Genomic DNA, 12,670 nt, shown 5'->3' on the forward strand with positions numbered 1-12,670 from the left:
TTATTATTATTATTATTAGTGGTAGTAGTAGTAGTAGTAGTAGTAGTAGTAGTAGTATTGTTATTATTATTATTATTATTATTATTATTATTATTAATAGTAGTAGTAGTAGTAGTATTGTTATTATTATTATTATTAGTGGTAGTAGTAGTAGTAGTAGTAGTAGTAGTAGTAGTATTGTTATTATTATTATTATTATTATTATTATTATTATTATAAATGAGAGAATAAGAAACATTTTAAGATTCCATAAGGATAAGATCAAATAAAACACATATATATACTGCATGTTTTATTGCACATTCAACATGGTAACTTGGTAATGTAACGACCGGAGCCATACAAAAATAATGTTTTCTGCAACAATAATGTGACCAAACATAATATACTTATGATTATGGCGATAGAGACACACAAAAAACGTGTCTTAATAACTTTTTGGAAGTAGTTTTGAAGTCAAGAAAACTTTTGGATTAAATTAATGAAATATTGTATGAAAAACACTGTTAAATTTGTAAGTCGACTGGTTGGGTACAGCATTTTGAGAAAAGGAATCGAATTAATTTTTTTATTTTTTTTTTTTACATTTTTAATTAGACATGATCGGTTGTAACGCATGAACCTTAATTTTAGATTATGAAAGGTACAAAAATAAAAAAAGAGTGAGTGAGTGAGTGTGTTTACAAGTGAGGGCGTAGAGGTGAGTGAGACTATCCTCCCACCTCGCACCCTCTACTACCCTGATACACCTCTATCCAGCCTAACACTCTTGGGTCTTTATATACACACATATATACATTTGTCTGTTTATATATATGTCATGAAAGAAGAGGCAAGCTGGATGACACAACATTTGCAACAATGTCAGTTACATAAGGGAAACTTTTCTTGCATAATCAGTTGACTCTTAAACATTCGTTGATATCAGATACCCCTGGGTAAAGAAAAAAACTGACAAGTGGAAGAAAATTCATAAGAAATATATACTAGAATGATGAGAAAGGAAAATCACACACACACACGCACACACACCGACGCACACAGCCACAACATTGGTAACAGTTGAGTGTCTCCCTGTCTATTATTGTCTACAGTACTAAACTATCTATGGAAGCCGGGAGGAACCATAAAGTCGATTGACACTCTATATCAATGATTCATTAATTTTTTTCTATTATATATTTAGTTGTATGTGAATGACTTGATAGTGTTAATATGTTTTGGGAAATATTTTAAGTTCATAGTCATTTGGTTGATGATGAGACAAGGGTGAAGCAATGAGTGTACTTTTTCCCTTATTTTGTCCTGCCTCTCCTTGTGATGACAACCTCAAATAAACATCCATCCAGTTGATTAATTCGAATTGTCTTGGATAAAACGGTGTATAATTATCATAGCTTAAGGGAGAAAACCATAGTAATGCGTCTATTTATATTTTCTTATCAATAATCTATTATCATTTGTGAATTTATCGGTTTTTATTACATTTATCAATTAATTTACTTCTTTACTTATTCATTTATTATTTTGTCTGTGTGCAAGTTATACCTTACATACTATTTATCAGACTTGTTGAACCAATTATCAAGGAAATTTCTGATATCCTTAACATTTTATTACCTAGAAATCATTAGAGTTTACTAAAGAAATATATAAATCTGGGGTATTGATATAGAGACAATGTTTAGCAAGAAATAAATAATTGAAAAATAGCATCGTCGTGTGATAATGAGGAATTGGTCGCGGGCGGTCCACTAGGCTTCCATCATCACATCTTCCCGCCTGTAATATAATGACTTACAAGTAGGGAAGACCACAGATACTTGAAATTAAAGATGAGGATACTACTGAGAAATCGTTAGAGAGCATTTGATTAATTCATAAAAAAAAGCTTAAAGCCTAAATAAGACTCCTCAGTAGCGATGAAAACAAGGAAGGGAATTTTAAGAGTTAAGGAATCGTGTGTATATTAACGTTCACACATAAGAGTACCATTTATTATATTCGAGGGTAAGAGAGCCGATATTTTATTTTCTAACGTACGCTTTTTCATTATAGTTCTTTAAGGTTTAACATAGGCCTAATTTAAAGACTAATTAATGCCACGTGCACACTGTTAAATAACCCGCTTGTTTGTTCTTTCCTCTGCCAGGCGTTTGATGAATTCTCTCTAATTACTTATATCCGTTATATACAATACTATAATATCAACTAATTTGTTTAATATTAATCACGAAGTGAAGAATTATATTGAGAAATGTTCACAAATATAAATTCCGCATGATATTAATAATGCATCATCAGGCAGTAGGTTGACTTGATCTGTGACCGTGACATCCAAAGTGGTATGGACTTTTAAAATACTACAGACAACACGGGAACTATAAGTGATAATTTGATTTTGAAACACCATCTACAGCGGGCAACTAATATTACGTTCAGTGCACAATGTAAAGAATATGAATGAGATGTTATTGATAATTAAATTCGTTTAACTATAGAACAGTCGTCGTTCCTCCCTCACCAGACATATAAGGTAAATTGTAAGTTTATTTTAATTTAGTTGTAATGATTTTATGGATGAGGGAGGAGCAATGTAAAGAAAGCGGCGGGTGGCTAATTCAAATGTCTATTTAATATTACTCATACTATGGAAGACAGAGAGCGGGCGAACTCCGTATGTATGTCACGCACTGTTAACTTATTGTACAACTGCTTTTATCACGGTATAAGGGAAATAATTAAAACCGATTTGTTGTTTTAGTTGTACATGATAATTATTGCAGCGGCTGATACGTACTTTGGTAATATTGGGTATGATTTTTACAACAGAACTACAGTGTATTTGTTAAACTCTCCTTTTTATACTGATTCTAAGTTCTGTACGTAGGAACGTGAACGATGAACATGGGTTAACATTTTGTACTAGTGACCGTGCATGATGAACAATTATTCAAGTGTTTATAAATGTTTATTACTGAAATATAACGACTTAATTAAATTTTCGAATAGTATTACGTATAGTGATTGACGACGCTGCATCTCGTTATCTTTGCTGGACATATTATAATGTTTTGTTACAGGTAAACACTTATGGGGTCTCTTAAGTGTCACTGATTCTTCTGTGTAACATGTAAGCTTAGTCTTAGTGAGTCTTATAGAAATAATAATAATAATAATAACAATAATAATAATAATAATATCATCGGGTGGATAACTCCGCCTCCATAGCGCGGAATTAAATACTGGTCAAGTAGTTCTCCCTGTGTCCTAGCTGAAGGGAAACAAAATATAATCTTAATCGTCACAGTCAGGTGTTGAGGTGTCGGGCGAGGGCGTGGTGGTGGTTGTGGTAACTGGTCGGGGTATCAGAGGTCTTCCAGTGCTGTCTGAAGGACCTTTACTGTTGGTGGTGTCCTTCTGGTATGAGAGGCTTCGACCGAACCATGCAGGTCTTCCTCGGGAGATGTTGAACTGACGTATGAGGTCTCGTTGTGTCTGGGGTTCAGGGCGCGTCACTCGTGGTGGGGAGCGTATCACCGGCAGGATGCTGGCCACGCTCGTGTGTCTGACGGCGGAGGAATACATCGAGGATATTAGAATCATCTCAGAGGACATTTGAAAGAGAAAGCCAGACGGAACATAAGATTGGGAAATAAGAAAAGAGCGTCAAAGTAGGTAGAATAGGTAGGCGAGAAGAGGAACATGGGAGGGGTACCATGAAGGAGATTCTTGGTGAGGAAGAGGGTAGGTGAGGGGAAGGAGTTTTAACAGTACTTATGGGGGACTGATCTGTTAGCCCAAGTTCTAGCCACCAAGGGGACCTGTGTGACCCCCGGGGCTAGACACAAGGGACACTGACTCACCTGTTGGGTCGAGTGTTGTGTGGGAAGTAGGGCGTGGGGTCGAAGACAGGTCGACACCCTCCAACCAGGTCCTCCATGAAGCCCTGTCGACAGCTCACCCGGATTATCGATGGATCTGCGGCAAGACGAACACATTTACAACACGTACATAAGCAGCGTACAGGGGTTCGAGCCCAGGTATGGGAGGAGAGAGGAGATAGTCACGTCACAAGGTTACTAGGTGTCACCGCTTCACGTATTTCAACACGTCACATAAAGTTACGTCATATCACAAGGCAAACATCACAACAACATTAAAAACATCACAAGCGAACACAAGAAAGTCAGTGCAGATCAGTGTCAAAACAGGAAGATAGAAAATGTAAGAAAAATAGTTACAAAGAAAATGTAAAATTTAGTAAGGGTAACTATAAAAACCCTAAACAGCCTATCCCCTGGCCACGATACATTGAATGCCTTGACACTGTATACTTTACACTGTCTAAACTGAGTCTGTGAGTCTGTAGTGACTATTTAACCTGTAATTTCACTCACCATGCATTTCACCCTTGATAAAAAAAGATATGTTTTACTGTTCCATAATCACTTGGTGCGTCCATAAGAGAAGACAAAATGCTTTACCTCGTACCAACAACAATTAGAAAGGTTACCAAAATGCACTTCAGAGCGTTTTGTTATTTTATTTAAACTTAAAGATAGAAAAATGTTTAGTACGGTTATGAGAAAGAGCTCAGTGATCGGTGCGACAATAACAAGAAGTTCAAAAGTAATCAAACAGCTGAAGTTATAATCCACATAATATGATTCACTTCTCACCTCATAACTTACATCACCTTTATTTATTTTTTGTTAAGTGTTATTATTGATGTTGATAATGATGATGATTTTTCTAAGTAAATGTTCACTTATAAATATTGATACCTGTAGATAGATTAATTCAAGGTGTGTGTGTGTGTGTGTGTGTGTGTGTCGATAGACTTTAAAAAACACAAAACATGCTCATAAAAACATCAACTGTGAGCCCTGATATGACCTTAAAACAACCACACACCACCACCGACACCACACACCACCACCACCGACACCACACACCACCACCACCACCAAACACCACCACCGACACCACACACCACCACCACACACCACCACCACCGGCACACACCACCGACACACACCTCTGACACCTGACACACACCACCACAACACACACCACCCTGACACACACACCACCACCATTTTACCGACACACCACACACCACCACCACCGACACCACACACCACCACCACCACCAAACACCACCACCGACACCACACACCACCACCACACACCACCACCGACACCACACACCACACACCACCACCACCGACACCACACACCACCACACACCACACACCACACACACACACACCACCACCGACACACACCACACCACCGACACACACCACCACCGCACCACCACCACACACCACCACACACACCACCACACCACACCACACACACCACACACCACACACACCACCACCGACACCACACACCACCACCGACAACTCTTCCTTTCCCCCCTGTGTGCGGTACCTGCCCTTAGGCCCCGTCAGTGGCAGTATTGTTAAGAACCGGAATTAAAGGGAGACCAAGGTCACTCCCGACGGCGTGTGTGGAACCCCATCTATAGTACCTTCTACGGGCCTCAGCCTCGTGGTGGAGGAGAGGCAGAAGACTGTACCACGGAAATAGAGAGATCGTTTGGTGCCTCATATGTCTGTGTGTGTTGAGAGACTTTGTAGTTGTTGAAACACTGTGTTGGTTGGTCACTTTTAGGCCATTGTGGAATAACTCTGCCAACTGAAGCACCTCACTCTAGCTACAACAACAACAACGACACCACCACCAACAAAAACAACAACAACAACGACACCACCACCAACAACAACAACAACGACACCACCACCAACAAAAACAACAACACCAACGACACCACCACCAACAACAACAACAACACCAACGACACCACCACCAACAACAACAACAACGACACCACCACCAACAAAACAACAACACCAACGACACCACCACCAACAAAACCAACAACAACAACGACACCACCACCAACAAAAACAACAACAAGTGATAATAAACGTTATAATCATTATACTTTAATTTTTCTAGAATAGGTTTGTTGATTAACGAAGAGGTAACGAACGATGCTCATTAACCCCGGTGTATTTGAAACACATATTATCAAAAATCATCACCAACGGAGTCTCAAAGGTCAGGTTAGGTCAGGTTAGTTTAGGTCTCAGTGCAATTAGGACACCATTATTGGCCTGCCAGAACACCTCATTGGGGTCATTAACTAGCACGTCACACAACTACACAACTACATTATACATCGATATCAAACACAGACTAACACAGGTACAGTACAAAGAAAGGGGAGGGGTCGTAACACAGCACGTCACACAGCAAGGCGTCACAGTATATAAACAGCAGGGCGTCACAGCTGGTCAGAGTATAGCAACAAGGTTATATTCGTCACAGTATATTGAATAGTGGAGTTTGACACGCTTGTTGGTATTATATTACATCACACACACACACACACACACACACACACACACACACACACACACACCCACACACACACACACACACACACACACACACACACACACACACACACCCACACACACACACACACCCACACACACCTTACCTCTAGTTGAGACAGAGGCAGCCATCTCAGCCATGATAACAGGAAGGTAGTAGTTAACAAGGTCATCCCCAGTCGTCCCTCCTCGTCTTCCTCCTCCTCCTGAAACAACAACTACCATGCAAATGATTACCCACCTGTTCCCCCACACATCCTAAAGTGTCTGTCTATCTGTCTGCTTATCTATATCTATCTGTCTATATCTATCTATCATTGATATATAATACCTGTCAAATAATAATAATAATAATAATAATAATAATAATAATAATAATAATAATAATAATAATTTCAACATTTCGTCAACATTTCATTAATATTCTAACCTGAAAATTAAACCAGATAAAGAACTCCAGTATTCCAGTGAGTTAATAAGTAAAAGTTCATCAGATTAGCAGTGACCTAGTTTAACAGCCAGTGAACTGTGGGGAGTTAGTGTGGGGGGTGAGGTGGTGGGGATGGAAAAAGGAGGTGTTGTGATTGATGTGGGAGGGAAGGAGGAGGGTCTATATTGATGTGGAGAGGGTCCCATATAGTGATGTGGGAGAGGAGGAGGGTCCTATGATTGATGTGGGAGGAGGAGGGTCCTATAATTGATGTGGGAGAAAGGAGGAGGGGTCCTATAATTGATGTGGGGAGAGGAGGGAGGGGTCTATGAGTGATGTGGGAGAAGGAAGGAAGGGTCCTATAATTGATGTGGGAGAAGGAAGGAGGGGTCCTATAGTGATGTGGGGAGGGGGGAGGGGGTTCATAGTGATATGTGGAGGGAGGGAGGGTCCTATAATTGATGTGGGGAGAGGGAGGGAGGATCCTATATTGATGTGGGGAGAGGGAGGGTCCTATAATTGATGTGGGGAGAAGGGAGGGAGGGTCCTATGATTGATTTGGGAGAAGGGAGGGAGGTCCTATTGATGTGGGAGAAGGGAGAGGGGTCCTATATTGATGTGGGAGAAGAAGGGAGGGGTCCTATAATTGATGTGGGAGAAGGAAGGGAGGTCCTATAATTGATGTGGGAGGGAAGGGTGGGAGGGTCCTATAATTGATGTGGGAGGGAGGAGGGTCCTATTGATGTGGGAGGGAGAGGAGAGGGGTCCTACAATTGATGTGGGAGAAAGGTGGGGAGGGTCTATAATTGATGTGGGGGAGAAGGGAGGAGGGTCTATAATTGATGTGGGAGGAAGGGAGGAGGGGTCTATAATTGATGTGGGAGGAGGGTGGGAGGGTCCTATAATTGATGTGGGAGAAAGATAGGAGGTCCTATAATTGATGTGGGAGGGGAAGGGGAGGGGTCCTATAATTGATGTGGGAGAAGGGTGGGAGGGTCCTATAATTGATGTGTGGGAGAAGGGAGGAGGGTTCTATAATTGATGTGGAGAAGGAAGGAGGGGTCTATAATTGATGTGGGAGGAAGGGAGGAGGGTCCTATAATTGATGTGGGAGGGTGGGAGGGGTCCTATAATTGATGTGGGAGGGAAGGGAGGGTCCTATAATTGATGTGGGGGGAGGAGGGTCCTAATTGATGTGGGGAGGAAGGAGGGTCCTATAATTGATGTGGGAGAAAGGGAGGAGGGGTCCTATAATTGATGTGGGAGAAAGGAAGGAGGGTCCTATAATTGATGTGGGAGGAGGGAAGGAGGGGTCTATAATTGATGTGGGAGAAGGGTGGAGGGTCTATAATTGATGTGGGAGGGAAGGGAGGGTCCTATAATTGATGTGGGAGGGAAGGAGGAGGGGTCCTATAATTGATGTGGGAGGGAAGGAGGAGGGAGGTCCTATAATTGATGTGGGAGAAAGGGTGGGAGGGTCCTATAATTGATGTGGGAGGGAAGGGAGGAGGGTCCTATAATTGATGTGTGGGAGAATTGGGGAGGGTCCTATAATTGATATGGGGAGGAAGGAGGTCCTATAATTGATGTGGGAGGGGTGGGAGGGTCCTATAATTGATGTGGGAGGAAGGAGGGGTCTATAATGATGATGTGGGAGAAAGAGGAGGTCCTATAATTGATGTGGGGAGGAAGGGAGGGGTCCTATAATTGATGTGGGAGAATGGAGGAGGGTCCTATAATTGATGTGGGGAGAAGGAAGGGAGGGTCCTATAATTGATGTGGGAGGGAGGGAGGGGTCCTATAATTGATGTGTGGGAGAAGGGAGAGGTCCTATGATTGATGTGGAAGAAGGGAGGAGGTCCTTGATTGATGTGGAAGAAGGAGGGAGGGTCCTATTGATGTTAGAAAGGAGGGAATTGTGGGAGGAGAGGAGAGACACTGCTGAAATCAAGAGAGAAACTTGCTGTAGTAGGCATGAAGGTCTTTAGTGAGTCAGTGAGTGGAGTCAGTGAGTGAGTCAGTGAGTGAGTCAGTGAGTGAGTCAATGAGTGAGTCAGTGAGTGAGTCAATGAGTATTTTAGTGAGTCAGTTCATACACTTCACAAGTAGATGATATCATGAATTAAGGAAAAAAATATAATTCTTAGGTATGTCCAGTGAAGGTTGTTGTTGTTGTTGTTATTGTTTGTTGTTGTTTAATGTTGTTGTTGTTTATTGTTGTTGTTGTAATTGTTTATTGTTATTGTTGTTGTTTGTTGTTGTTGTGTTGGTTATTGTTGTTGTTGGTTATTGTTGTTGTTGTTATTGTTGTTGTTGTTTATTGTTGTTGTTGTTGTGTAGTAGTTGTGTATGGCAGGTGTTTTTGTAGGGTGTGCAATACTCGGGTGTTATAGGGTGTATTAGGGTATTTCAGGGTGTATTAGAGGCTATACTAAGGTGTACTAGGGTGTGGCAGGGTGTGGCAGGGTGTACTAGGGTGTGGCAGGGTGTACTAGGGTGTGGCTGGGTGTACTAGGGTGTGCTGAGTGTACTAGGGTGTGGCAGGGTGTACTAGGGTGTGGCAGGGTGTATAGGGTGTGGCAGTGTACTAGGGTGTGGCAGGGTGTACTAGGGTGTAGCAGGTGTACTAGGATTGTGGCAGGGTGTACTAGGTGTGTCAGGGTGTACTAGGATTGTGGCAGGGTGTACTAGGGTGTGGCAAGGGTGTACTAGGGTGTGGCTGGGTGTACTAGGATTGTGGCAAGGTGTACTAGGGTGTGGCTGGGTGTACTAGGGTGTGGCAGTGTGTACTAGGTTGTGGCAGGGGTGTACTAGGGTGTGGCTGGGTGTACTAGGGTGTGGCTGGGTGTACTAGGGTGTGGCAGTGTGTACTAGGATTGTGGCAGGGTGTACTAGGTTGTGGCAGGGTGTACTAGGGTGTGGCAGGCAGGGAGTGTAAAGAGAGGAAGGGAATGTAAGCTGTATCTTTAACGCTCAGTTGACTAACAGGATCGTGAGAGTGTTTGCCAAGGTAGGCTGGTGAGGTTGACCATTGTGGACCACTTTTTTGGGAGATGGTCCAGGTAGTAAAATGGTGGTGTGGCCTACTGGTCCGTTCCCCTCCTCCCTTAGTGGTCCTCCCAGTGGCCCTAGTCTGTTGGTATCTGTAGTTGGGTGGTTAAGGTGATAGTGAGGTAGTTAAAGGTGATTGTTGGGGGTAGTTATGGTGTTAGTTGGGTTGTTATTTAGGTGATTCAATGTAATGGTTGTTTGGTGTATTATTGTTAGTGGTTGGTGTGCAGTTCAGTTAATGTTTGGTGATGAAATGGTAGTTAGCGTATTGTTGTGGTAGTTGAATGATGGTTAGATGTGAGGTTATGGTTGTTAGGGGAGTGGATGGTTCGTATATGGTAACAATGAATGGTGAAGAGGCTCACCTATGCTGGGAAGCTGGGAGGCCCTGGGAGTGATGACCAACATCTCCAAGGTATTATCCCCGGTGGGCGTGTCGCTATCGAGAATCTGGCTGTGGGCGTGGTAAACAGGTGGCTAAGCCCGCCCATAGTAGTGCCAGAACCAGCTGTGCTCACCCCCCGTCTCCAAGTGGCGTAGCTTCTCTCCATCTGCCGGGGTGGAGAGAGAAGGGGGAGGGTGTAGAATCAGTGCCAATCTGTTTATGACGCTTTAGAATGTAAAGTTTGAGTGGTGGTGACGTAGTTGGTGACCTGTCGTGGTGACGTAGTTAGTGACCTGTACACGGCGACAGGTCTTGTAGTGACGTAGTGTGTGTATGCTAACTAGGGCGTCAGTCCCCACGAAGACACACGCCACCTTATCGAGTTCGTCTCCTTCAACAATAACGACTAAACTAACTACATTATTGAAGGTTTAATGTTGTTACGTAATGTTGGCTAAACTAGGTCATGTTAGAGTGTCACCTACCTACCTACTACCCCTACCTAACCTACCCTCCCTACCCTACCTAACCTACCTACCTAACACCTCCTAACTACACCCCTATCCAAAACTAGAACTTATACCGATGTTTTGAAATAAGTTTTCTTTTAATCTCAACCTAATTAGCATTTAGTCACGTGGGAAATAAACATACTGAAGGGATATTACACCAGGGAGGAGTGAATGTTTGTAAATAGTGGGAAGAGAGACTGTCAGGTAGAGGTGAGAGTGTGTGAAGGAGGGCTAGAAAGAAAGTTATGGATGTGGCGGCGTACTTGTATAAAAATATATACGCTTCCATATACACACAACTACGCCATTATACGCACCCCTACATTAAACCACCACTATGAAGATATTTCGACAGAGCCCAAGATAGTATTGTGGGTACTGGGACGCATTCTAGGTTATATACTTGTCTAGTGAGAAGAATATTGTATTTTTATTAGTGTAGATGTCGTTGTTGTTGTGTTTTGCTATCGTGTTTGTATGATCGGTCTTGTGGATTAAATATTTTATAGAAGGTTAGAGTAAGTGGGTGGCTTAGTAGATATGATACTCTATTCTTAAATCAAGGTCGCTGGTTCGAGTTATCTGGGGCGGGTCTTTTAGCTCATTTGGGGAGTCGATACTGCTTCACTTTGGGAGGTGTTGAACTATTTTACCCCCTACCCTCCCCCACCCCCTACCCTCCCAACCCCCCTACCCCCCCTATTTCCTCAGTGTGACAACTTTAGTATTTAGTATTTTGATTTTTATTATTATTATTGATTGTGGTGAGAATGTCGAGTGGGTCATTCTTGCAGTGATTGGAATATTGCCCCAAATTATAGTACTGGTGAAGGTAACAGGCACTAAAACTGCCCTCAATTAGTCACTTACACAACCTGTACTTAGAGAACATTCCGCCTCCTCCTACGTGTCCGGCCTACCAACACCTCTGATTTGCATGGTAATACTCCCTTAGGTGGTAACGCTGCCACTGACGTCACCTGCTCTCCCTGATGTCATCGTCCCATTGGTTGTCCCCTACAGTGGCGGACACAGGCAAACCACCACTCTAATTGCTGATTGGTGCACCTAGGGCCATCGTGCAGTGTTGCCAGAATCTTACGTTGATTTTTTTTTTCATTTTTCCTTAGGTGGTGATCTGGTTATAGTCTCAGCGTAGTTTGGATTCCATTTTGGCGGCCATTATTTGTGTCATAGTGCATTATATCCCTAAACTATGGTGATGTTGTACCTTTGATGATGATAATAACAATAACACCAATAATAAACAACAACAATATAACAACAACAATACTACAACCACTAAGAAGAAGGTACACACAGCTAACCATTACCACACACACACACACACACACACACTACACCTGTCTCTAGTTAATAAGCCAATATGATAAGTGAAACCATTAGATCGATTTGAGCTCTTTCTTTCTTTCTTCTTTCTTCTTCTTCTTCTCCCTCCGTCAGAGTAAGGTCAGATTGTCAATATAAAAAAAATATAACATGAAGAAAGTTGCATGGTTCTCCTTGTGACCCGTTATGGCTATTGTTACTGTGTGTGTGTGTGTGTGTGTGACAAAAGGTGAAGGTGATTGTGTTATAGTGTACCTGTGGTGGTGGGTGACGATGACCACGAGTATAAAATTAGTGAGAAGTTCAGGTGTGTTGACCCAGTTCAGGTAATACTAAAACAGGTAGAGGTGGTGGTGGTGATGGTGGTGATGGTGGTGGTGGAGATGGTGATGGTGGTGGAAGATGGTGGTGGTGGTGATGGTGGTGGTGATGGTGGTGATAGTGGTGATGTGGTGGTGGTGGTGGTGGT

General features: G+C 42.5%; 1 protein-coding gene across 2 annotated transcripts in view; it reads right to left on the reverse strand.

The window, feature by feature from the left end:
- Positions 1-279: 279 nt before the first annotated feature.
- LOC121858697 overlaps positions 280-12,670 on the reverse strand; it is a 27,056-nt gene continuing 14,665 nt past the window's right edge. The window contains exons 2-5 of one of the 2 annotated variants that reach the window (XM_042355280.1): positions 10,320-10,505; positions 6,581-6,679; positions 3,867-3,981; positions 280-3,568 (exon numbers count right to left, since the gene is read on the reverse strand). In XM_042355280.1, coding sequence (XP_042211214.1) covers positions 3,298-3,568; positions 3,867-3,981; positions 6,581-6,679; positions 10,320-10,362 — 528 coding nt within the window. In that variant the 5' untranslated portion in view covers positions 10,363-10,505 and the 3' untranslated portion in view covers positions 280-3,297. Of the gene's footprint in view, positions 3,569-3,866; positions 3,982-6,580; positions 6,692-10,319; positions 10,506-12,670 lie in introns of both variants that reach the window. The other variant, XM_042355279.1, reaches the window with a different exon arrangement.

This window comes from Homarus americanus, unplaced genomic scaffold (genome assembly GCF_018991925.1).
Source record: "Homarus americanus isolate GMGI-L3 unplaced genomic scaffold, GMGI_Hamer_2.0 scaffold74, whole genome shotgun sequence".
In the NCBI taxonomy this organism is placed as follows: domain Eukaryota; kingdom Metazoa; phylum Arthropoda; class Malacostraca; order Decapoda; family Nephropidae; genus Homarus; species Homarus americanus.